Source organism: Triticum aestivum, chromosome 3D, assembly GCF_018294505.1.
Source record: "Triticum aestivum cultivar Chinese Spring chromosome 3D, IWGSC CS RefSeq v2.1, whole genome shotgun sequence".
Lineage (NCBI taxonomy): Eukaryota > Viridiplantae > Streptophyta > Magnoliopsida > Poales > Poaceae > Triticum > Triticum aestivum.
The window spans coordinates 363,384,992-363,409,116 of record NC_057802.1 but is presented as its reverse complement, the minus strand read 5'-3'; the positions used below and the strand labels follow the sequence as shown (position 1 = coordinate 363,409,116).

Below are 24,125 nucleotides of genomic sequence, written 5' to 3'. Positions count from 1 at the left end.
GACTGAAAGTGAGTGGAATTCGAAATCTTTTGAAAGTTAAATGAGAGGGAATAAAAGGACTTTCCCAAACTTTCATTTTTCTTTTATGGTCTCCATGAATTCAAATTCTTTTCATCACAAAACCCTGGAGAGAAGATGACATGACTTCTTCCATTTATTTAAATGAAAGGGGGTGTTGAAAATATTTGAATATCATTTGAAAATATTTTCCAATTCTGAAACTTTATGCAACTCAATGATTTTCACGAGAGAAGATAAAATGACTTCTTCAAAACAAATGAAATATGAGTTGGGAGTTTCAAAGGATTTATTCAAAGTCCCATTGCAATTATTTTTCAATATTGGAGTTATTTGAGTTTTATTCAAATTATTTTTCTCCAAAAATAAAATATACAGAAAATAGGGTAACATGATTCCCTACATCAGAAAATTGGAGAAAATTAAATTTGAAATCATTTTGGTATTTTTAAAATGATTTTTATTGGATTTTATTAAGGCAGTAGCATGTTTGATTTATTATAATTGGTGTGGATTTTATTTGACTTTACAAAAATGTCCACGTTGTAGGAAATCTTTTTCTGAAAATTTTGATATATTATATGCCTATATAATATTATATTTCGTTTTATTATTTTTCTTTGTCTGAGAAATGTTTAAAAAAAAAACTCCCGCCGAACTGGGCCGGCCCCGCTCCCCAGCCAGGCCCAGCGCAGTTCGTCCCCGAACCCGAGCGGAGTCCGCCGCCCGCACGGCTCGCCGGCGGCGCCGTGTCCGCCCCGGTCTCCTCGCGCCCCGGCCCCTCCCGCACGCCACCTTGCCCCCCTGGCCCCTTAAATAGTCGGGGCCCCTCGAGCCCCGCGACGCCTTGAGCCGCCGCCGCCCTCGCATCTCGCGCCGCCGCCGCAGATCTCGCCGCCGCCTCGCCGCTGCACCACCACCGCTCGCCTGCGCCGCCGCCCGCGCCTTGCCCCGCGCCCGAGCCGCCGCGCCCGAGCCACCTCGCCGCCCTCGCCCCTCGTCGCGCAGCCGAGCCGCCGCGCCGGAGCTCGCCGTCGCCACTGCCCCGCCTCGCCGGAGTCCGCCGCCTCGCCGGAGCCGCTGCCGGTTTTTCTCAGCCGAACCGCCGACCCGGTATAACCCCCCCCCCGGTCCGGTTTATTTTTTTTTTGGTTTTCTGCGGTTTTTCTTTTAAAAGCCGGTTTTATATTTTAGATAGGTTAATTAGTGGACGTTCATCTGTTAGTATTCGGTAGCGAACGATTTCGTTCCGTAGGGCTCTGTAGCGAACGTTCGTTCGATAGGATTTTTCTTTTATTTTCTTTTAATTCCGGCCAGGGACCTATCTGTGATGATTTATTTTACAAATTAGCCCCTGGTTTTCAAACATCTATAACTTTTTACTCGTTTGTCCAAATCCAACGAAACCAACGCCCACTTCTTCGTTATGATCTCCTCTATCCAGTAAAACAACTTAAACATGTTTTTGAAAGTTTTAAAATTTGAATTCAAACAGATTTGTATTCAAACTTCTTTTGCTCATAACTTAAGTTCCGTAACTCCGTTTGAGTTGATTCTTTTTGCAAAGCGAAGCTCTTGACCTAAACTTTCTGATAAGGCCAAATTCATATAATTTTGGTACTGTTAGAAATTGTGTTATGTTGCAAGAGTTATTTGCTTGGTTTTGATGTTTCCCGAATCGTCTTCTTCGTTCTTTCTGATCTTTTGAGTGATTGCTTATGTGTGGTTACTATTGCTTGCTTGCGATAAATTGACCGGAGTGTGACGAGTAGATCTATCAAGAGTTTTGAGTGCGAATCATCCTCATCATCATTGCAGGCAAGTTCACACTTTGATCATACTTTCCATACCCAGTTTTATTGCATTAGATCTATTCCTCAAACATTGCATGGTTAGGATCAATTTAAATTGTGGGTATTGGGAAGTAGTTGAGGTAGTACCTATTACCTGTTTTCTTATCAAACCCTTGGGAGTTACTTCTACGTTGCTATTATATTGCCATGCTATGCTCGTAGACGTGGATTGGGTTTGAGAGATATTCATGATAGATGTGAGATTGTTAATAATGGTTTACCTAAGGTGGCAACTAAAACTCACATCTGGGTGGATTGAGGCACCTGGAGAATCCAGTGTTGTCTGTGTGTATAAGGACCGCCACCCAGGCTCAAAGGGATCATAAGATTATTCATGCTAGAAACTTCCGTGTGCAGCCACAAGCTATTATGGGCTCTAGCATAGTTGAGTAGGTTACATGATCTCTTGAAGAGGTGGGCTAGCAGATGTAGGGAAAAGTGCGCAAACCTCTGCAGAGTGTACAAACTAATCATGATTAGCCGTGTCCCCGGTTATGGACATCTTGAGTATCTAGTTCTTGGATTATCCCGTTGATCTCATCATGTTACTTAATTTAAATTTGATTTGGGTTCAATCACGTTCTTAATTGGGATTGAGATGCTGTCAACCATCTCAATGTTTCACAACCACCATGATAGTTAAATAAAATTTATTCCTTTGAAGTAGGGAAAAATTGGCTTTTCGCAAAAACATTATAACCATAGAGCTTTTCCACCAGCCATATATGCATGTAGTGATAGCCTTTGTTCATCATTTCTCTATGGTGTGAATTTGCCAGCATATTCCATGTGCTGACCCATTTTCGGGCTGCAACGTTTCATGTTGCAGGATATCTTACGACGAGTAAGTGATTCGTTAGGCTTACGATTTCTACACTCAACTTTGCCGTTGGTGTTGATGGGAATCCACAACGTGGTTACTTCCGCTATTTTTGGATTGAGCTAATGGTATTTACGTTACTTTATACATGTGATTTACCTCTGTTATAAATCCTCGAGTACTGTGTGTGTCAGCATACCGATCCAGGGATGACACTTAAGCACAGAGACTTGATCCATTCGGGTCGGGTCGCTACAGCCTTGCTAGTAGTTTAGCAGGGAGGTACCAAAGTAATCCACGAGTGGATCACTGGACAGCGGTCAAGAATATCCTGAAATACCTGAAAAAGACTAAGGATATGTTTCTCGTTTATGGAGGTGACAAAGAGCTCGTCGTAAATGGTTACGTCGATGCAAGCTTTGACACTGATCCGGACGATTCTGAATCGCAAACCGGATACGTGTTTACATTGAACGATGGAGCTGTCAGGTGGTGCATTTGTAAACAAAGCGTCGTGGTGGGATCTACGTGTAAAGCGGAGTACATAGCTGCTTCAGAAGCAGCAAATGAAGGAGTCTAGATGAAGGAGTTCATATCCGATCTAGGTGTCATACCTAGTGCATCGGGACCAATGAAAATCTTTTGTGACAATACTGGTGCAATTGCTTTGGCAAAGGAATCCAGATTTCTCAAGAGAACCAAGCACATCAAGAGACGCTTCAATTCCATCCGGGATCAAGTCCAGGTGGGAGACATAGAGATTTGCAAGATACATACGGATCTGAATGTTGCGGACCCGTTGACTAAACCTCTTCCATGAGCAGCACCAAAACTCCATGGGTGTTAGAATCATTACTGTGTAATCTAGATTATTGACTCTAGTGCAAGTGGGAGACTGAAGGAAATATGCCCTAGAGGCAATAATAAAGTTATTATTTATTTCCTCATATCATGATAAATGTTTATTATTCATGCTAGAATTGTATTAACCGAAAACATAATACATGTGTGAATACATAGACAAACATAGTGTCACTAGTATGCCTCTACTTGACTAGCTCGTTGATCAAAGATGGTTGAGTTTCCTAGCCATAGACATGAGTTGTCATTTGATTAACGGGATCACATCATTAGGAGAATGATGTGATTGACTTGACCCATTCCGTTAGCTTAGCACTTGATCGTTTAGTTTACTGCTATTGCTTTCTTCATGACTTATACATGTTCCTATGACTATGAGATTATGCAACTCCCGATTACCGGAGGAACACTTTGTGTGCTACCAAACATCACAACGTAACTGGGTGATTATAAAGGTACTCTACAGGTGTCTCCGATGGTACTTGTTGAGTTGGCATAGATCGAGACTAGGATTTGTCACTCCGATTGTCGGTAATGCACATCACAATAAGCCTTGCAAGCAATGTAACTAATGAGTTAGTTACGGGATGATGCATTACATAATGAGTAAAGAGACTTGCCGGTAACGAGATTGAACTAGGTATTGAGATACCGACGATCGAATCTTGGGCAAGTAACATACCGATGACAAAGAACAACGTATGTTGTTATGCGGTTTGACCGATAAAGATCTTCGTAGAATATGTAGGAGCCAATAAAAGCATCCAGGTTCCACTATTGGTTATTGACCGGAGACGTGTCTCGGTCATGTCTACATAGTTCTCGAACCCGTAGGGTCCGCACGCTTAAAGTTCGGTGACGATCGGTATTATGAGTTTTTGTGTTTTGATGTACCGAAGGTAGTTCGGAGTCCCGGATATGATCACGAACATGACGAGGAGTCTCGAAATGGTCGAGACGTAAAGATCGATATATTGGACGACTATGTTCGAACACCGGAAGTGTTTCGGGAGGTTTCGAACATTTACCGGAGTACCGGGGGTTACCGGAACCCCCCGGGGAGTATATTGGGCCTAATGGGCCTTAGTGGAGAAGAGGAGGGGCGGCCAGGGCAGGCCGCGCGCCCCCTCCCTCTCTAGTCTGAATTGGACAAGGAGGGGGCGGCGCCCCCCTTTCCTTCCCCTCTCTCTCCTCCTTCCCCCTTCACCTACTCCTACTAGGAAAGGAGGAGTCCTACTCCCGGTGGGAGTAGGACTCCCCCCTTGGCGCGCCCTCCTTGGCCGGCCGCCTCTCCCCCCTTGCTCCTTTATATACGGGGGCAGGGGGCACCTCTAGACACAAAACTTGATCTGTTGATCTCTCCCAGCCGTTGTGTGGTGCCCCCCTCCACCATAATCCACCTCGGTCATATCGTAGCGGTGCTTAGGCAAAGCCCTGCGTCGGTAGCAACATCATCACCGTCATCACGCCGTCGTGCTGACGGAACTCTCCCGTGAAGCTGTGCTGGATCGGAGTTCGCGGGACGTCATCGAGCTGAACGTGTGCTGAACTCGGAGGTGCCGTACGTTCGGTACTTGGATCGGTTGGATCGTGAAGACGTACGACAACATCAACCGCGTTGTGCTAACGCTTCCGCTTTCGGTCTACGAGGGTACGTGTAAAACACTCTCCACTCTCGTTGCTATGCATCACCATGATCTTGCGTGTGCGTAGGAATTTTTTTGAAATTACTACGTTCCCCAACAGAACTATGGATATTAATCACATGGTGATGTGAACTATTGGTGTTAAATCACATGGCGATGTGAACTAGATTATTGACTCTAGTGCAAGTGGGAGACTGAAGGAAATATGCCCTAGAGGCAATAATAAAGTTGTTATCTATATTTCCTTATATCATGATAAATGTTTATTATTCATGCTAGAATTGTATTAACCGGAAACTTAGTACATGTGTGAATACATAGACAAACAAAGTGTCACTAGTATGCCTCTACTTGACTAGCTCGTTGAATCAAAGATGGTTAAGTTTCCTAGCCATAGACATTAGTTCTCATTTGATTAACGTGATCACATCATTACAGAATGATGTGATTGACTTGACCCATTCCGTTAGCTTAGCACTTGATCGTTTAGTATGTTGCTATTGCTTTCTTCATGACTTATACATGTTCCTATGACTGTGAGATTATGCAACTCCCGAATACCGGAGGAACACCCTGTGTGCTATCAAATGTCGCAACATAACTGGGTGATTATAAAGATGCTCTACAGGTGTCCCCAAAGGTGTTTGTTGGGTTGGCATAGATCGAGATTAGGATTTGTCACTCCGAGTATCGGAGAGGTATCTCTGGGCCCTCTCGGTAATGCACGTCACTATAAGCCTTGCAAGCAATGTAACAAATGAGTTAGTTGCGGGATGATGCATTACGGAACGAGTAAAGAGACTTTCCGGTAACGAGATTGAACTAGGTATTGAGATACCGACGATCGAATCTCGGGCAAGTACATACCGTTGACAAAGGGAACAACGTATGTTGTTATGCGGTTTGACCGATAAAGATCTTCGTAGAATATGTAGGAGCCAATATGAACATCCAGGTTCCGATGTTGGTTATTGACAGGAGATGAGTCTCGATCATGTCTACATAGTTCTCGAACCCGTAGAGTCCGCACGCTTAACGTTCGGTGACGATCGGTATTATGAGTTTATGTGTGTTGATGTACCGAAGGTTGTTCGGAGTCCCGGATGAGATCAGGGACATGACGAGGAGTCTCCAAATGTTAGACACGTAAAGATCGATATATTGGAAGGCTATATTCAGACATCGGAAATGTTCTGAGTGGTTCGGATATTTATCGGAGTACCGGAGAGTTAGGGAATTCGTCGGGGAGTATATGGGCCTTATTGGGCTTTAGGGGAGAGAGAGAGGGGCTGCCTAGGGCAGGCCGCCCCCCCCCCCCCCCCCGAGGCCTAGTCCGAATTGGACTAGGGGGAGGGGCGGCACCCCCTCCTTCCTTCTCTTCTCTCTTCCCCTTCCTTCTCTCCTACTCCTACTACTTGGAAGGGGGGAATCTTACTCCCGGTGGGAGTAGGACTCCCTAGGGCGCGCCATAGTAGAGGGCCGGCCCTCCCCTCCTCCACTCCTTTATATACGGGGGAGGGGGGCACCCCATAGACACACAAGTTGATCATTGATCTCTTTGCCGTGTGCGGTGCCCCCCTCCACCATAACCCACCTCGGATATATCGTCGTAGTGCTTAGGCGAAGCCCTGCGCCGGTAGCTTCATCATCACCGTCATCACGCCGTCGTGCTGACGAAGCTCTCCCTCGAAGCTCTACTGGATCGTGAGTTCGTGGGACGTCGCCGAGCTGAACGTGTGCAGATCGCGGAGGTGCCGTACGTTCGGTACTAGGATCGGTCGATCGTGAAGACGTATGACTACATCAACCGCGTTGTCATAACGCTTCCGCTTTCGGTCTACGAGGGTACGTGGACAACACTCTCCCCTCTCGTTGCTATGCATCACCATGATCTTGCGTGTGCGTAGGATTTTTTTTGAAATTACTACGTTACCCAACAGCTGCTCATTTCTATTGTTCCGCCTCATCACAAACAGTTAATCCGACTGAACTGTATGCCGTATATCGCACACGCCTTCATCTGGCTACCTATTTCTGTTCTTCTTCCTCATCGCAAACAGTTAATTGAACTGAACCGTATGCCCTGCATCGCACACGCAACTAAAACCAGAACCGTGTTTGGTGGCTCCACCACCGCAAACGTTTTGCATCTTTTTTGACATTTTTTTACATCACCATTTGCGATTAATGCATCGCACACAGTTTCGTCAAAGGGTCTGTGATCGTAGTGTCCCGTTAGCAGCATCCTGCAGTAGTGTATCTTCATCAGTTCCACCACTCAAGGAAGGAACTCTAATTATTAAATTAGACTTTGAGTAAGCCTTTGATCTTATTGAACACAAGACAATCGTAGAGATCCTATAACCTAGGGGTTTTCGAAACAGGTGGATCCAATGGATGAAAATGATCCTCTCATTTGGCACATCTTCTGTTCTGCTAAATGGAGTGTCTCGTAAGCTTTTTCACTATAGGAAAGGTGTATAACGAGACCCACTTTTTCCTCTCCTTTTTTATCCGTGTTATCTATCTTCAATGAAGCACAACAACACCAATTTGTTCAAGCCCCTATGCACTTCAAAACATGCACTGATTTCCCCATTATACAATATGTAGATGATACTATTTTGGTGCTTCCAATTGATGCGGTGCAGCTAAGCCATGTGAAGAATCTCATTCCGCATTTCACAGCTTTCACTCGTATGTGGTCTCAAAGTAAATTGCCACAAGTCTGTCATGGTCCCCATAAATGTCATGGACAATCACATGCTAAAATATCTTTCTATCCTGGGCCGCCTTCAAGGATCTTTCCTATTCACCTATCTGAGGCTCTCTTTGGGGATAAATAAGCCAAGAATTAAAGACTTTAATCCCATTATGCAAAGAAATGAGATAATGCTATCATCTATTCCGCTTTGCTCTCTTATAATGGGAGCGTATTAATGATCAAATCAGTTTTCTCTGCTATGCTCATTTTCTTCATGTTCTCCCTTGTTTGAGTGGTCAATCAGTTAAACAAGTATCTTAGGCACCGCCTTTGGGGGAAATTTGGCATGGAAACCAAGGGCATGCCCTCATTTCTTGGGATGACGTTTGCAAGCCAAAGCCGCAAGGAAGATTAGGCAATCTCACTATCCTTGTGCATAATAAGACACTTCTTACAAAGAACTTGTTCAAATTTCTTAACAAAGATAATCTTTTCATGGATTAACATCACTTGAAAAAGTACTACTCCATGGCCCCACCTCTTGAAAAAATGGAGGGTTCCTACTTGTGGAAATCTCACCTAAAACTTCTGCCACAATTCAAGGCTTTGGCTTCTTACACCATGGGTACTGGTACCTCCATTCTTTTTTGGCATGATAGCTAGACTGATGAACCTCTGCTTCACAAATTCTCTGAACTTTTCTCAGTTGCCAAGAATAGCAAAAAATTCAGTGGCCAATTTCTTGTCCATCCAAACCGGGACTGGTCATTTCCATCTCCCACTTTCTACTCAATCCTTTTATCTCCTAAAAAACTCTCTCAACTGCTAACACGCAATCAATTGAATAAAGATATATCGAGTAGTGTTGGTTCTTTTGCAAAATACTCCATGAGAATCTATAGGATGTTAATCGGGGTTGTGTTATCCTCGGCTCTTTGAGAAGATTTGTAAAATTGTGAGCACACTCAAACATAAAATCTTCTATTGGTTGGCTCTTCATAGTAGACAGAAGGTCTCTGTTAAAAACAAAAGGATTCCACATGGACACATACAACTGTCCTTTATGCAATTAGAACACTAAAGAAACCTTAATGCATCTTTTATGGGACTGTGATTTTGCCTTGAACTATTGGGATTCCCTCCTGGTAGGAAGAGGCGCACTTCGGTTTATAATGACACTTTGTTTGGTATGGAAGCCATGCCTTTTGCTTTTAGTATGGAGATTATTATTTTGGCCTGCTGGAATATGTGAATCTAGAAAAATGAAAGATCTTCATGCACACTAATCATTCCATTCAAGCCGGGAGACATGCCCTAAAGTAGATTTGGAGCTTCTTGCTCATAGAATTCAGAGCAAACATGTGGTTTGTTTCCATGAGTGGTTTGTTGTAAACTTTTAACATGTTTTGCATGTTCCCTAGAGCTGCCATAGGATGAATCTTTTTTTGAGTAGTTTTTCGTACGTTTCTTCTCTTTTGCTCCCCCTATTTGTACCATACTCATTTAGTACTTATTAATGAAAATACATACCGTGGAACAATTGTTCTACGGTTTAATTTGAAAAAAAAGGTCCAAACAATATTTCAGAATTTCGTCTGGATTTCTAAATCATAGTGTGAAATTAGATTTAAATTTCGAACAAAGGAGAGGGGGAGGGATATTTCTTTGAGTGGGAGTTGAACACACAACGTCCTGCAACAAGTTGAATGTTTCTTTCCATTGCGATGGAGCGAATTGTTTTATAAAACGGAGTTCCAAATTTATACTCATAATATTCGTTTGAATGGCCGGTTTCTTTAGCCGATAGACCGCGATTCCTTTATTTTGGACCCCAAACGAAATTGACGAAATTCGTAACCCTGTACGCATCAATCGACGTGGAGACCGAAGGCTGTCCTCTTTTTGAAAAATAATTATCAGTTTATTCAAGAGCTTAGGAAACACAAAGTCAGTCAAGAAGCACGTACTCCCTCCGTCTCAAAATATAAGAACGTTTTTGACACTATGCTAGTGTCAAAAACGTTCTTATATTTTGGGACGGAGAGAGTAGAAAATAACACATAGCCAAGCAATCCGTGGGTGGGGGAGCATCACATCCTACACAAGGAAAACAAAGTCAGTCAACCCTTACCCAACAGGTCAACGCTACTACTATTCTGCATGTAATTTTATCCGTTCCATTCCATGAGATATTTTTCTCCAAGACAATGACCCGATGAACCTGAGCAACTCAACCACACAGCCAATGAGAAGAGCCTTCTTCTACCCAGAGTCTTCCCATTTTCTAGTGTGACTAGCTGTCCGTAAACTTGGCAGCAGGCACGCCATGCATTTCAAGTTTCAGCTGTTTACCGTGAAAAACACGCAGAGATGAAAGTCTCCGGCTGAGAAAAACACCAAATATACACGTCGCGGTTTCCATTTCTTCTCGTCTATACACTACTGGTATACGTACTCAACCTCCCCCACACCGCTTAGCTACAGTACATGCCATAGCTGTACAAGCAATGCACGTGGAATTCCCCGAGCCGTGACTGCGAGCGAGCGTCGCCGTTGCAAATTTGCAATTGCTCTACTGTTTCGTAGCCCGCCCACTTGCACGACCGGCTCGGCCATATCGAACAGATCTGACCAGATTTATCGAGCACAGCGCACCCAGGAAAACTCTACAACCCACTTGCCGGCCGGTTAAGCAGCTTTGCGTGCCGTGCGCCGACTTATCACCACCGTTGTAGCACAAAACATTATCTCGGAGACAGCGGCTTAATAACTTGGCTAGTTGTTTCTGTATGATTAAGCCAACAGAGTGTTCCAAATGTGCTATCCACAAGTGCTGGACTTTTCTGTCCGGTCGATCCGGATCATGTCCTTGTCACGTATGGACGGACAATTGCATGAGTAGTTTCTTGTTTGTACCGTTCCCTTCCCGGGCTAAGAATTTTCCTGTGGATGGTGAGGTTGTAGATGACCGGCCGCCCTCCAAAAACTTCCAGAAATAGGGTCCTCTCCTCTCTAGTCCATGTCACACTGCGACAAGCCAGCACACAGCATCCATATCTATCTATCTGAAAACACGCATAACATAAGCCCAATCCACTTTTTTTTTGCGGGTAAAGCCCAATCCACTTGCGTGAGCAACAATAATTCCGCCACAAACCTCATCTGGAAAAAGGGACACTCCAAAGCAAAGCCATGTAGAAAGGAGAAGGTATCAGGCGTGACATGGCAAACAGCTGCGCCCATGGGGCGGCCAGCTAGCCGGCGCACATCATCCGCAACAAGAACCATCTTTTCCGTCCGTAGACCATGCTACGATCTATCTATCCATCTACCTTGATCATCTAGCTATAGATAGCCCTTAACCAACCCACGAGCTTTCTTTTTTTGCGGGGAGCCAACCCACGAGCTGACTGACCCAGCCCATCGGCGAGCCACGCTCTGACCACGTATCTATGTCTCAGCCCACGGGGGTGACGTCAAGGCAAAGTCCAACACAGCAGCAGCAGCATTTTTATATGGTTTGCATTCACCGAAAAGCGAGGGAAAAAATTGAAATTAAAAACAGCAGAACAAAATACAGGTAGCAAACCATGGGAAGAGCCACGCGGAGCATGGTATGGGCATGGCAGTGGCACCGTACGACCCATGCCATACACGACACCCACCCTGCCGCTGGGATCCTTCCTTCCTATATATCCCCCCGCGCGCGCTCCCCTCAGCGTCCTACGATTGATACTACCCATCATAGCATCAGTTACCAACAGAAGAGACAGCCATACTCCACAGCGGAGCAGCGCTACCAGTGTCGCGCCGTTACTGAAATGGACAGCACCAGCTGCCTCGCCGACGACACCAGCAGCGGCGGCGGCGCCTCCACGGACAAGCTCAAGGCGCTGGCCGCCGCGGCGGCTGCGGCCGCGGGGCCGCTCGAGCGCATGGGCAGCGGCGCCAGCGCGGTGCTCGACGCGGCCGAGCCGGGCTCCGAGGCCGACTCTGGCGGCCGTGCGGGTGCCGTCGGCGCGGCGGCGGGGAAGCTGCCGTCGTCCAGGTTCAAGGGCGTGGTGCCGCAGCCCAACGGGCGGTGGGGCGCGCAGATCTACGAGCGGCACCAGCGCGTGTGGCTCGGCACGTTCGCCGGGGAGGCCGACGCCGCGCGCGCCTACGACGTCGCCGCGCAGCGCTTCCGCGGACGCGACGCCGTCACCAACTTCCGCCCGCTCGCGGACGCCGACCCCGACGCCGCCGCCGAGCTCCGCTTCCTCGCCGCGCGCTCCAAGGCCGAGGTCGTCGACATGCTGCGCAAGCACACCTACTTCGACGAGCTCGCCCAGAGCAAGCGCGCCCTCGCCGCCTCGGCCGCGCTCTCCGCGCCCACCACCTCACGCGGCGCCGCCTCGACCCCCTCGCCGGCCGCCGCGCGCGAGCACCTGTTCGACAAGACGGTCACGCCCAGCGACGTGGGCAAGCTGAACCGGCTGGTGATTCCGAAGCAGCACGCCGAGAAGCACTTCCCGCTGCAGCTCCCGGCCGCGGGCGGCGAGAGCAAGGGCCTGCTCCTGAACTTCGAGGACGCCGCCGGCAAGGTGTGGCGGTTCCGCTACTCGTACTGGAACAGCAGCCAGAGCTACGTGCTCACCAAGGGCTGGAGCCGCTTCGTGAAGGAGAAGGGCCTCGGCGCCGGAGACGTCGTCGGGTTCTACCGCGCAGCCGCCGGCGAGGACAGCAAGCTCTTCATAGACTGCAAGCAGCGGCCGAGCACCAACAGCCCTGCCCCCGCAGACCCCGTGGACCAGCCGGCGGTGCCCGTGAAGAAGGCCGTGAGACTCTTCGGCGTCGACCTTCTCACGGCGCCGGCGTCGCCGGAGCAGGGGATGCCGGGGTGCAAGAGGGCCAGAGACTTGGTGAAGTCGCCGCCTCCGACAGCGGCGTTCAAGAAGCAATGCATAGAGCTGGCGCTAGCGTAGAGTTGGAACTATTAGCTCGATCGATCTCTTCTCTCCAGCTAGGCGGCGGTTTTTGCTCGCGTAATTCAGGTGGTAGAGCTTAGCTTAATTAGTCCCTTGTTGGTACTATCATCAACTTTGTTTGTTTATTTGTCATGTTGTTGCATGCCCTGATGTAAATCTTATCCTCCCAAAAATGTATACTAATTGAGGAAGCCCTAGAAGGCTAGCCTAGATCGTTCAACCGACGAAGAAGATGAAACATATAATAACATTTTGAATGTAGCCTAGCTCATCAGTTTCCTTGTCAAAAACTGGAAGTATCTAGATATTTGGCGTCCATTTTGACCTAGCTTTATTTCTTGCGCCTTTTTATACACCTTTTGTATTTATATGCACACCCTGAGACGTGATGTGATTGTTGTGTAGCTAAGCACACCAGGTGCATGCATGAGCCAAGTTTGGAAAGAGAAAGAGAAGCGGTGCAGTGCGGGGCCAATGTTATTGCAGGTAGGGATGGAGCGCGCCCATGGCCGCATGCATTGCATGCACACGCTACAGACATCTGCTGCTGTAGATGATATGATAAACTTATCTTGATGGATATATGCTCGCCATCGCCAGTAAGTAGAAAAGATGAAATGCTACTAGTAGATCCGAGGAAAACAAAAAGAAATGCACTGTCCCTGTAACAAATGCATTCTGTTCATCACGCCGGGTGGATAGCAACACAACACGTATCGTACAGGTGGTGGCCTGGCCTGGCCTGGTGGGTGGTTGCTAGCTACTCGTAGTAGCGCACGCAGAGCAACCAGTTGCACGCCTACTTGTTGATTGTTTATTCATGCGCATGCAATGCAAGCCGTGATCCTTGACATGTGCAACACATTGCCGTCAATTTCGTACTACTAGTATAGTGGCTTATGGTTTTGCCAGCTTGCTGTTGTGACCTAGCCGCCGGCCTCCAGCTCAGGGTGAGGCAGATTTTGGCGGCCGCGCTCATCTACTCAAGTGATCGGTGCTGCGCGCGAGACGACGTGCAGCTCGCAGACACCATACGAGATGCTACGGGACCCAGCAAAGCGTTTCGTTGGCTTTGACCGGCCGAAGGAAGGGAAGCCAACGGCTGGTCGCCGATGGAATCTTGAGGAATGGTAGGCTATGGCATGCGACCGGTCACCTACGGACAGCCTTCTTCACAGTAGTTTTCACTGTGTCCGCCATTGTAGAGGCTGGAGTATTCTACAGGCCGAGGAATTTCTGGTTACATTTATTTTTCCCCGATATAAGAAATCAGCTAGTTGAAGGAGCATTTGTGACTCTGCAGTCGGTACGCACAACTCTTTCACGCAGCTGTCGTGCGTCCAAATCAGTGGTACAGTCGTCGGTACAAGCAAACGGAGCATCACAATAAGTACTGCCGGTAGAGTATACAATTATTTTCTTTACAAAAGATATGTATTGGCATGCAGGAAACGATGATCCACCGAGCAGCGGCAGGCCGAGTCAGCGACTGGCCGACTCCACTGGGCGCCACGTACGGATAGATAGAGAGGGAGACGCGGCGTACACGGCTCTTGAGGAGATGAGGGCAGGGGGGCGGCGGCTGCTGCTGCTTGCCTGTTTCGACAGCAACAATAACAATCTGCATGCGGCGACATGGGACAAGCTGCCGATATAAGGCATCTCTGCCGCGCGACTTCAAACGGACGTCCGTTTTGTCTGGATTCCGTTTAGTAGGGATTTGGGGTCGTGTCCGGGCGTGTCCTGGGATGCGGTGGCCGTGCGCCCAGCGCGCGGCCGCGTCCGTTTGCCCCATCCTGTCCGCGTCTATTTAAAAAAAGAGCAACGTTTCAAATGCCAAGCCCTAGTTCACGGCCCCAGTTCATCACGCCGGCAACAAAGCCAGCGGCCTACACGTCCATCGCCGGCATCGGCCAGCGGCCGGCAACACAGCCAGTCTCCAAAATGAATAGTTGTCCTCGCCGGCAACACAGCCAGCGGCCGGCAACACAGCCGGCCTCCAAAATAAATGTTTTCTCGCCGGCACACTGCCAGCGGCCCAGCGGGCGGGTGGCACCCATGCCAGCCTCCAAAAAGAACAGCCACGCCGATGGGACGACCTAGTTCAGGCCTTCGGCGTCGAGCATCTCCTTCTGCCTGGCCTCGAACCAGGCCCTCGTCTTGTCACTCATCTTCGACAAGTCCACGCTCATGATCGCAAGGGCCACCTTCTTCGCTTTGGTGGCGGCATTGGTAGCCTCGATGTCGAGCTGCCTCTGCCTGGCCTTGACGTTGTCGGCCTCGATGTCGAGCTGCCTTTGCCGGGCGGCCTCTTCCATGTCGAGCTGCCTTTGTCGGGCCGCCTCCTCCATGTCGATCTTCCTCTTCTTGGCCGCCTCCTCCATCTCAAGCTTCTTTCTTTGAAGGTCTAGGTATTGCTTCATTTGCTCGTCCTTGCTTTGCCGCTTCTTCTTGTCCCTCACATCCTTTTGAGACATCATGCCATGCAAAGTGTCATGCAATGCCATGGATGAGGCATCACGTATGTCATCAACCTTGGAGTTGGTCTTGCCCCTCGGCCTCTTCAACGCCTCGCCATCTCCACCTCCGGCGAACTTGGCCGTCTTCAGTCCTCTCTTCCTTTGTAGTTCACGGTATTGGTCCTTGAACTTAGGGCAATTGTTGATGAGCGTTCAACAATGCGTAAGAGTGAATGGCTTGTCATTGTGCGGGCCTTGAATGCCTCCAAAGATTGAAATGCCTACAACACATGATCAACAAGAAGTGAACATGCAAACATATACAAGGCCGAAGTCTCATGGCCGTAGCAAGGAAAGGGCTAGGAAGAGGAGAGCATACCGTGTCCCCAACGCCAAGACCACTCATGGGCCGTGCTTCAACGCTCTCAAATGCGGCTTGATACTTGTTGCACTCTTGTTGGATGAACAACCATCTCTTTTGAATCGAGCCGATGCCACGGTTGCTTGAAATTTGGTAGGGCTCGAACATCTTCCTTTCATGGAATGTTTTGTGGACTCTCGACCAAACAACAATGCCCTTTTGTTGCGCGCCGGTCCTCGGATCTTGGCTAATCTCCATCCAAGCTTGGCAAATCAACTTGTCCTCATCTTGTGTGTATGAACCCGTGCGAATGCTCTTCCTCTTCTTTCGTGCTTCCGCCCTTTGGGTCAGCCGTCGATGAACAATGGCGCGCCACTAATATCAATGTCATTGCCTTCTTCTTCTTCATCATCACCATCACCTTCAATATAGATGTCATCGTCTTAATGCCACGAGTCACCATGGTCGTAGTCTGCACGGTCGTCGGCCTCTTCATCGGGGACGTACTGGGCGTGGCCATCCTGACTTTGGGTCTCCTCGGGATCGTAGGCACGTCCGTGCCCAGCTCGATGATCACGTTCTCCATGTACTGGTTGTAGAAGGGGTCGTCGACCGGTGCCGTTGCTGTTGGCATTCCGTCAAACAACACGCGGGGGGGCGGCATGGTGCCCGTGAACGGTGCCCGTACTTGCTTGCTCTACATCTCGACGGACGGCCGGCCGCCGCTGCTGGACCCAGGCGTGACATTAAGGTCGATGACGGCCGCGGGGCGCGGTGTCGACGGTGCGAACAAGCCAACGTCCGGCGACCCCGAGAAACGGGACTGGCCGTCGTGCCTTGGCGGAGGAAAGCCGGGCGACATGGGCGTGGTCCGGGACGTCGGCGACTGGCAGTGCGCAGGCCGGGCGATCGACGAGCCTGTGCTCGCCGGGCCGACGGCCGCTGTAGTGAAACCGGCCGGACGGCCCATGCTCAGCATGAGGAGGGCGTGCGCTTTGTTGACGACGTCCTCCTTCTCGTCGGCCGCGGCCTTGCACCGAGCGGCCTCCTTCGCATCGCGCTCGGCGGCGAACTTGGCCGCGACGGCATTGACCTTGACGACCGCTCTCCGGCTCCTCTTCTTCGCCGCTTCCGCGTCCAATCTGGCGATCTCCTCCGGCGTGCACTCCGACTGCGGCTTCCTTGCCGCCTTGGCCGCCTTCTTCTTCACCTTTTCGGGCGGGTCGACGGCCAGGCCGCCGGAATTCGGCTGGGCGTCGGCCATGAACGGGGGAGAGAGGGGGCGGCGGGAGGGACGTGGGAGGGTTTGGGGGAAATGGCGCCAAATGGGGCGTGGGGGGTTTTGGTTTCTCCCACCGACAGGCGGGCCAGGGGAGGACAAGCGCGCGCGTCTCGCCCGTCCGCGCCTGTCCGTTTCACCCCAAAACCGGCACAAACTTGGGCCGGGGATGGGTCGAAAGCGGACACAAAACGAACAAAAGTCTGTTTGCTCCCGCGCGCTGGCCCGTCCGGTTTGTCCCTTTTACCCCAAACGAACGGGGACGGACAGGATAGGGTCGCGCGGTGGAGTTGGGCTAAAGGCCCGCTCCTCGGTCCCTTCGCCGCCTAATATTGCTGCCGCCACAGCTCCTTTTCTTTTTTCTTTTTCTGCATCGAGTTGGCGCCAGAGCTCGTACCGTACGTACAAAGAGCCTAGTACTAGTATTATTGGTAGTAGATTGCAAATATACGTACTTTCTTGCTGGGAGATTGCAAATCTATACACTCACTGTTTGCAATGGAGCTAGTGTGAAGTGCACTCGAATCCTGGACGAAATTGCTCTGCGTACTCGATTGCGCGCTGCCGAATGTGGGTCATCAGCCTGGTTGGACATTTTGACCATGAGAGGAGAGGCCAGAGTCGCATTCAGACGTGTGTCACAGGTTTTTGTGGGAGGACGGAGGTGCCTAGGTTGGAATCTTTCTAGAAAACCAGGGAGGGAAGGATGCCGTTTCTCGGGTGCCACGACGCTTCGGCGGATGGACGCACGCATGTGCCGTGTCATGATTCACTGCTCGCCTTCGTTCGACAATTGTCTACCTATCTCACGCTCGCATCGCAGCAGCAGGATTCCTGAGTAGCAGTAATTTTTACCGCTCCATGGTTGAAACTGACGCGGCTTTTGTTGCGATCCAAGCTCTGGTAACCGGGGCCGTGAAATCAGCCAGGCAGGCTTTACCTCGCCATCGTCCCCACCGCCCCTTCGCGGAAGTTTCCCGCCGCGGACACGCGCGCGTGAGGCCAACAATACAAAAGCAGCGGCGACGTGCTGGTTCATTGCCACAGCGGCATGCACCGCACATGCAGATGCTGTGCCGTGTGCCTTGGAGAACACACCGTCGCAGCGTCTCGCACACGCCGCAGGGAGGGGGAGGAGGGAGGGCTGAAGACACCCAGGGACAAAAATCCAGGGCGGCAAGCTTGACTTTTGAGACCACGGACGGAGCAGAGGGGCCAACGAGAAATGCAGCGACGCTAGTAGGCACGCGTGGGAACGCACGCGGCTCCCTGCCCCTCCCGCAACTAAAATCATCCGTCAAGTCTCTCTGGCAATCCGTCTGTCTGTCGCCGACGCGGTGGCCGACAGGCAGAAATCACATATTTGATCTGAGGACGAAATCAAATAAAAAACTGCCCTGCTTTCGAATTTTTTTACTCTGCTGACCCTTTTGTGTGGCGCCCGACAGTTAGGCGCCGCACACTACTATGCAGCGTTCTTCCCTTAGGCGTCGCACCTCCTGCCAGCGTGGCAGCCCTGGTCCAGTTGCGGCCCCACAGACAACACTGCAGCGCCTAAGTCTGTGGCACACTTGTAATGTGCAGCGCCCGTCTCTTAGGCGTTGCACAGTCTGTGTTCCACTTAGGCTGGCCCCACCCTCTCTCCCCTCCCACCCCCACCCCACACACCCCCACACCACCCAGATCCTTAGACTTGCGCCCCTCATCTCTTCTCCTCTCCCCCCTCTCAAATCCTTCTCAAATCTTGCAAATCCGGAGTATTTGACCATGGATTTCGAAGCCAACCCCTCCCTTAAGGTAATCTCCTCCGATCCCCTCGTTTTCATCCATAGGAATTGTCACATTTGCTCAAATCTTGCTACTTTGGGGAAACCCTAGTTTTGGCTTGGATTTGCAAATTTGTGTTGAATCATGTTATGTTTCTTTGCTAATTTGGTGTGGTTAGGCTTTCATAGTATGCTAGGGTTAGGGTTATGTGTGTTTGATGTTGGTGTTAGGGTTATGCTATGGTTAGGGTTGTGGTTATTGTTAAGTGGGGGTTATGGGAATTAATTCATTTATATGTTATGGCATATGTATTTTGTGCAAATATTTTTGTTATGTACTTACTTGATATACGTGTGTTTTTGATTATTGTAGGGATGGGGAGAACATGTGTTTATGTTCATCATGTGGATAAAGAGGCCTTTTTGAAAGGCAATGTTGAGCCGGACCCGGATGAGCTTGACATGGTGTTTGAGAGTAGTCCTAGCTATGCGGAGCTCTTGGACCAAGTGAGGAAGGATTTGAATTAGATGGACCCAAGTGACGTTGTTGAGTTCGAGGGAAGGCATAATGTACCTTGAGGAATGCTTGTAGTGAACCATCATCATTGCCTTTTCCAACTGGTGTGTTCTCCAGAATAGACTGGCTCTCATCAGCTGCTTTCTTGATCTCGGTGCGCTGCGGATGAGAAAGAATGAACACGTTAGCCATTCAGACATGTGTAATACGGCCAACGGGAAAGTAAAGAAGGAACACTTTACCACATAGTTAATCACCGGAACAGCAGGGACTCCTTGCCCTACCCTGACATCTCTGTTGTACTTCCCCTTTGATAGATCCTCAAAGTTCATGGGTTCTTCAAGAATATCCTCATTATATGCTGGCGGGCATATCTCAACTCGAGTATTTTCAAGAAGCCATCGTATGTAGTTATCAAAAGCAAGTGGGTTATGCTCACGAAGCTGGGCGCGTGCACTGCTACGAGCTTGCTCCACGCAAAGCTGGAAGCGGGTAACATACGAAGCATGATGCTTGTCCCAGTCCTTTATCTTCCGCTGCCTTCTCCTGTCCAACCTGCATGGTACAATACCAAACATTAGCAAAATCAAGAAGGACTGACGATGCTTAGTCAATACGCTCTCTTACCTATGAAGTGCTTTGTCCGTATCCACCCATTCCGGCGGGTGAGGCTGGAACAGACCAAACTGACGAAACACGCGATGTGGCAAATGAAACTCAATAGCCCAGTTGCATATCAGTGGGCACCGCATAAGCCAGAGATCCCTATCCCGCAAGCACATCGGGTTGATGGAAAACTCCGGGGTGTACCCAAGTATGTCATCGGCGCCATATGGCTGCCATTCCACCTATGAAATAGGGCAACAATGCAAAATTGGTGACTTTTTTCAGGCAAGCATGAGAAATGACTGAAGTAATGACCTCGTTACCTGCTCATGCGTAATCGTGTCCAACTCGGCAATGTACTTTTGGTACATGAGATTGACATCGTTCGTCATCTCGGAAACCACATCCCACTTGTAAGCCCAAGTGGGGCGCCGTAAGTCGTCATCTTCATCTTCATACCAAGGATTAAACCTGACGCTCTTCGGGCGTCCAACAGGCAGACGCTCCCAGCTCCATACAGAAAGTAGAAGCATATTACCATCAATGCCTGCCCTATCTGTGATCCTGCAACACTCATCGTCCAGCTGCATATGAAAGAAAAACAATGTTAAGTTGACAACAAGGTTGCATTGGTAATGAACAAATGAGTTGATAACAAAACAAACCAACTACCTATCGGTACAAGTACGCAAGAGTCGCTGAACCCTAGCTCCATTTGCTAACGAAGACGGTCAACGCCTTCAGCCACATCCATGGAGCGTTCTTGTCCGTGGAGTCAGGAAACAAAGTCCTCGAGACAACGTACCACATATAGACACGAGCATGTGTCTGTATCACATCATCAGTGGCATCCGCAGGGCAATGCGCAAAGTTTGCTTGAATCCACGTGAAAGCAGCTCCGGCTGCTTTCCTTTCCTTCTTCTTCGGCTCTTCTCCCTCCTCTACACCAGTCTCAGCCTCGGTAGGAGCCATACCGAGAAGAGCAATCATCTGCTCGCGCCACCCATCAGAATCGGTGCTCATACAGAGAGGCATCCCGTCGATAGCAAGATCGGTGATCAACGAGACATCCTCGAGCGTCACGGTCATCTCCCCAGTCCGAAGATGGAAACTGTGCGTCTCCGGCCTCCACCGATCAGCAAGAGCGGACACCAGTGGAGCGTTCAGATTCGGCGTCGATCGGCTGACCAACTGAATCCACGGGAGTTGTCCTGCCTGCTTGATGTACGGTGTGTACCGCTCATCGTAAGGCATGGCAAGACCAGAGACCCCGTGATACCGAATCTTCAGAGGTTCAAGCTTCTGCAAAAAACAAGTAATGACAAATCTTAGGGCATGTCAATTTCAACTAAAGGCAAATTTGCTAAATATTTAGATTACTCATTATTACCAGCCCCTTCTCGCGCATCATGTAGGCCCGGTGTTGTGTGTCAATGGCATTGTCGAGAAGCCAAACCATCCTTACAAAGTTCAAACAATAAACATATATGAGTTCATCTCAAATGATTGTAAATTCTCATATATATATCTAGTATGTCATATGTGTTCAAGTAAATCAACATCTCATATTTCAAATAAACTCAACATTTAATATATATCTAAAAAAATCAACATCTCACATATAGCTACAAAACTCAACATCTCATAATTATCTACAAAACTAGGCATCTCATATATATCTAAAAAATATACAATCTACGTTTCACTAACAAGAATCATATAGTGTGGGGGGGGATCAAAGGTTCAACCTAATCTTGGGCAAACAAAGATCCAAACCAAGCAAATCAAAGGTTCCACCTAATCTTGGGCAAATCCATAAAAATGCAACGAATTAACGGAGGAAAAGAAAGGGAACGGAGGAGTTTACCTAGTAGGAGGGATTGGAGATCAAATCCGGGCCTCAAAACTTCAGATCTGAGAGGGGTGTGGGGGGGATCCGAAGGGGGCGCCGCCGCCGCCCTCTGTACAGAGAGCAACTTCCTCAGAGGGGGAAGAACTGCCTGGGAGGGGCTGGCCCGATGCGGCTTAAGTCAATGTGCAGCGCCCAATCCATAGGAGCTGCACTTTACACAGTGGGGCGCCCATGCCTTAGGCGCTGCACTGCTGTCTGTGGGGCCGCAAACTGGCCCAGGGCTGCCATGCTGGCTGGATGTGCGACACCTAAGGGAAGGGCGCTGCATAGTAGTGTGTGGCGCCTCGCTGTCGGGCGCCGCACGAAAGGGTCAACAGAGTGATTTTTTTTAAAGCAGGTCAGTTTGTGATTTGATTTCGCCCTCAGGTCAAATATGTGATTTCTGCCCCGCCAGCGCCAGTGGTCACATGCAGATGCAGTGCAGTCGGTGTGTGGTAGTACTACTACGTTGTCGTGTCGTTCCCTCCGCGCTCGTGGACTGACTCGTGGTTGATCGGTCGATGGGTTGTGCGGACGAGGGGTTTTCATGGAACACGCGCAAGTGCTTCTTCTTAATGTTGGTACTGATATATCGCCGGTTTAGTTAGTAAGAGCAGGGCGCAAACCTCTCGTCTTTACACATTGTTCCTTTCACAAGAGAAATAGAAAGCGCAGACATTTGAAACTATTTCAATAGCATGGGCAGCAGGCCTCTCGCGACCACGGCAACTCCACGCCTCTCGCTCTTCATTGTCGACACCTCCGTGGATCTAGCCGCTCCAACCACGCGGTATGCCTCCGCACCGGCGAGGTCTGCGAATGGCGACTGCGGCCGCACCCCCTTCCCCCCCGGCTGCCCCTCCACATCCTCGAATCCTTCCCGGAGATGGTGAGACTGATCTCACCGGTTCCGCAGGGGATACTCATGGCGACCGGGGCTCGGGGGTGGGTGGAGCGGGCGACCAGGATCCGCGACGCCACCGCGGCGTGGATCCGGCGCGTGCAGGAGTGGAAGGCGGCAGATCAGGCGGTGGCGATAGATCCGAGTGTGAAGTCCGCGGCGATGAGATGTGCAGAGAGTTGTCAGAGGAGAGCAGATCTGGAGCAGAGGATTCTGGCGAGGGTGATCTACGATGAGGCCACAGCGGAGGAAAGGGCAAGGATGCCTGCCTTCCCGCACTCCCCGTCGGCTGCGTTTGTTCTGTGGGCGAGGGCGGAGGCGAAATCAGAGGAATCCTGGAGGGCGCTGCGGTGGGAATGCTTGCTGGGAGTGATGCCACCCGGTGCGCCACTGCAGCTCTCGTTCTCATCGCTGGAGACCAGTCGTGTTTGAGCCCATCTCCATTGGCGGATGCCGCCATTTCCTTCTTCAGTGAACTCCCCGCCGGTGGCCTTCATTCACTGGCTGAGGGGGGAGTGGCGCTCGAACGACCCGAGAAGGAAGGCGCGATGGATTTCCATGGTGGGATTGAGCTCAGACTGACCGCCGGAGACGAAGATAGTGGTTCCGTTGCCGTATCTGTAACCAAAGAGCTGAGGGGATCTGGGATGGACACAGACATAGTCTCTGATTATGGAGATCTTCGGATGAACAAGAGAATCACGTTTGATCCTGGGGTTGCTTATAAAACTCTGAAACTGGAGAGGAGTCTGTTTTAAAGGAAACAAAGACTAGGGGAAGATTTTGGGTACTTGAACAAATTGAGGATGAAGAGGTTGACTCTGCAACTGAAGATATAGAACATGGAAATCCTTATCTAGCCACTCTGGCAGATGCTTTTGCTTGTGCCAAACAAGTGAAGAAGATTGGCAAGAGAAAGGAGAAGATAGTGAAATGCAATGGACAGACTGCCAAAAAAAGTTGCGACAGGGACAGAGTGCTTGAAGATGTAAACAGGCAAGTGAACTTCCCTTGTTGTATTGGGAATAATAGGAGACCATCTGCAAGATGTGGTTTGATCAAGGATGATCGATGGTATCAAATTAGCAGAGGAAGGAAAGTGGATTTAGGAAATGGAGCTGAACCCAATTGGATGCATTGGAGGTGTGTAAAGAGATTTGGGAATTCATCAGCACACAAACTGATTGATGCCCCTCTCTCAATACGACCTCCTGCATGTTGTGAGGGTGAAACAGGGGATGACTGTGAATTTTTGGGAGATTGTTTTATCTCAATTCGAACTCTGAAACGGACTGGGCTTAATAAAGAAACGGGCCAAATTAAAGGAGATTATGGGCTAGAGGGGGAAAAAGTAGGCCACAAAAGTAGAGAAAACTTTAGGCCTACAAGAAAAGGGGGTTATATACACCGAGTCCTGGCCTTGGGTGTTGAGACGACCCAATTCCTACAGTCTAGGGTTTCCCACTTGTGGTGTTC

At 49.5% G+C, this 24,125-nt stretch overlaps 1 protein-coding gene across 1 annotated transcript; it reads left to right on the top strand.

Annotated features, from left to right (window-relative positions):
* The first annotated feature begins 11,623 nt into the window (after positions 1–11,623).
* Positions 11,624–13,093, top strand: LOC123078915 (AP2/ERF and B3 domain-containing protein Os01g0693400). The gene has a single exon (XM_044501563.1). The coding sequence runs from the start codon at positions 11,724–11,726 to the stop codon at positions 12,864–12,866; it is 1,143 nt and encodes a 380-aa protein (XP_044357498.1). The 5' UTR covers positions 11,624–11,723; the 3' UTR covers positions 12,867–13,093.
* The last annotated feature ends 11,032 nt before the right edge of the window (positions 13,094–24,125 follow it).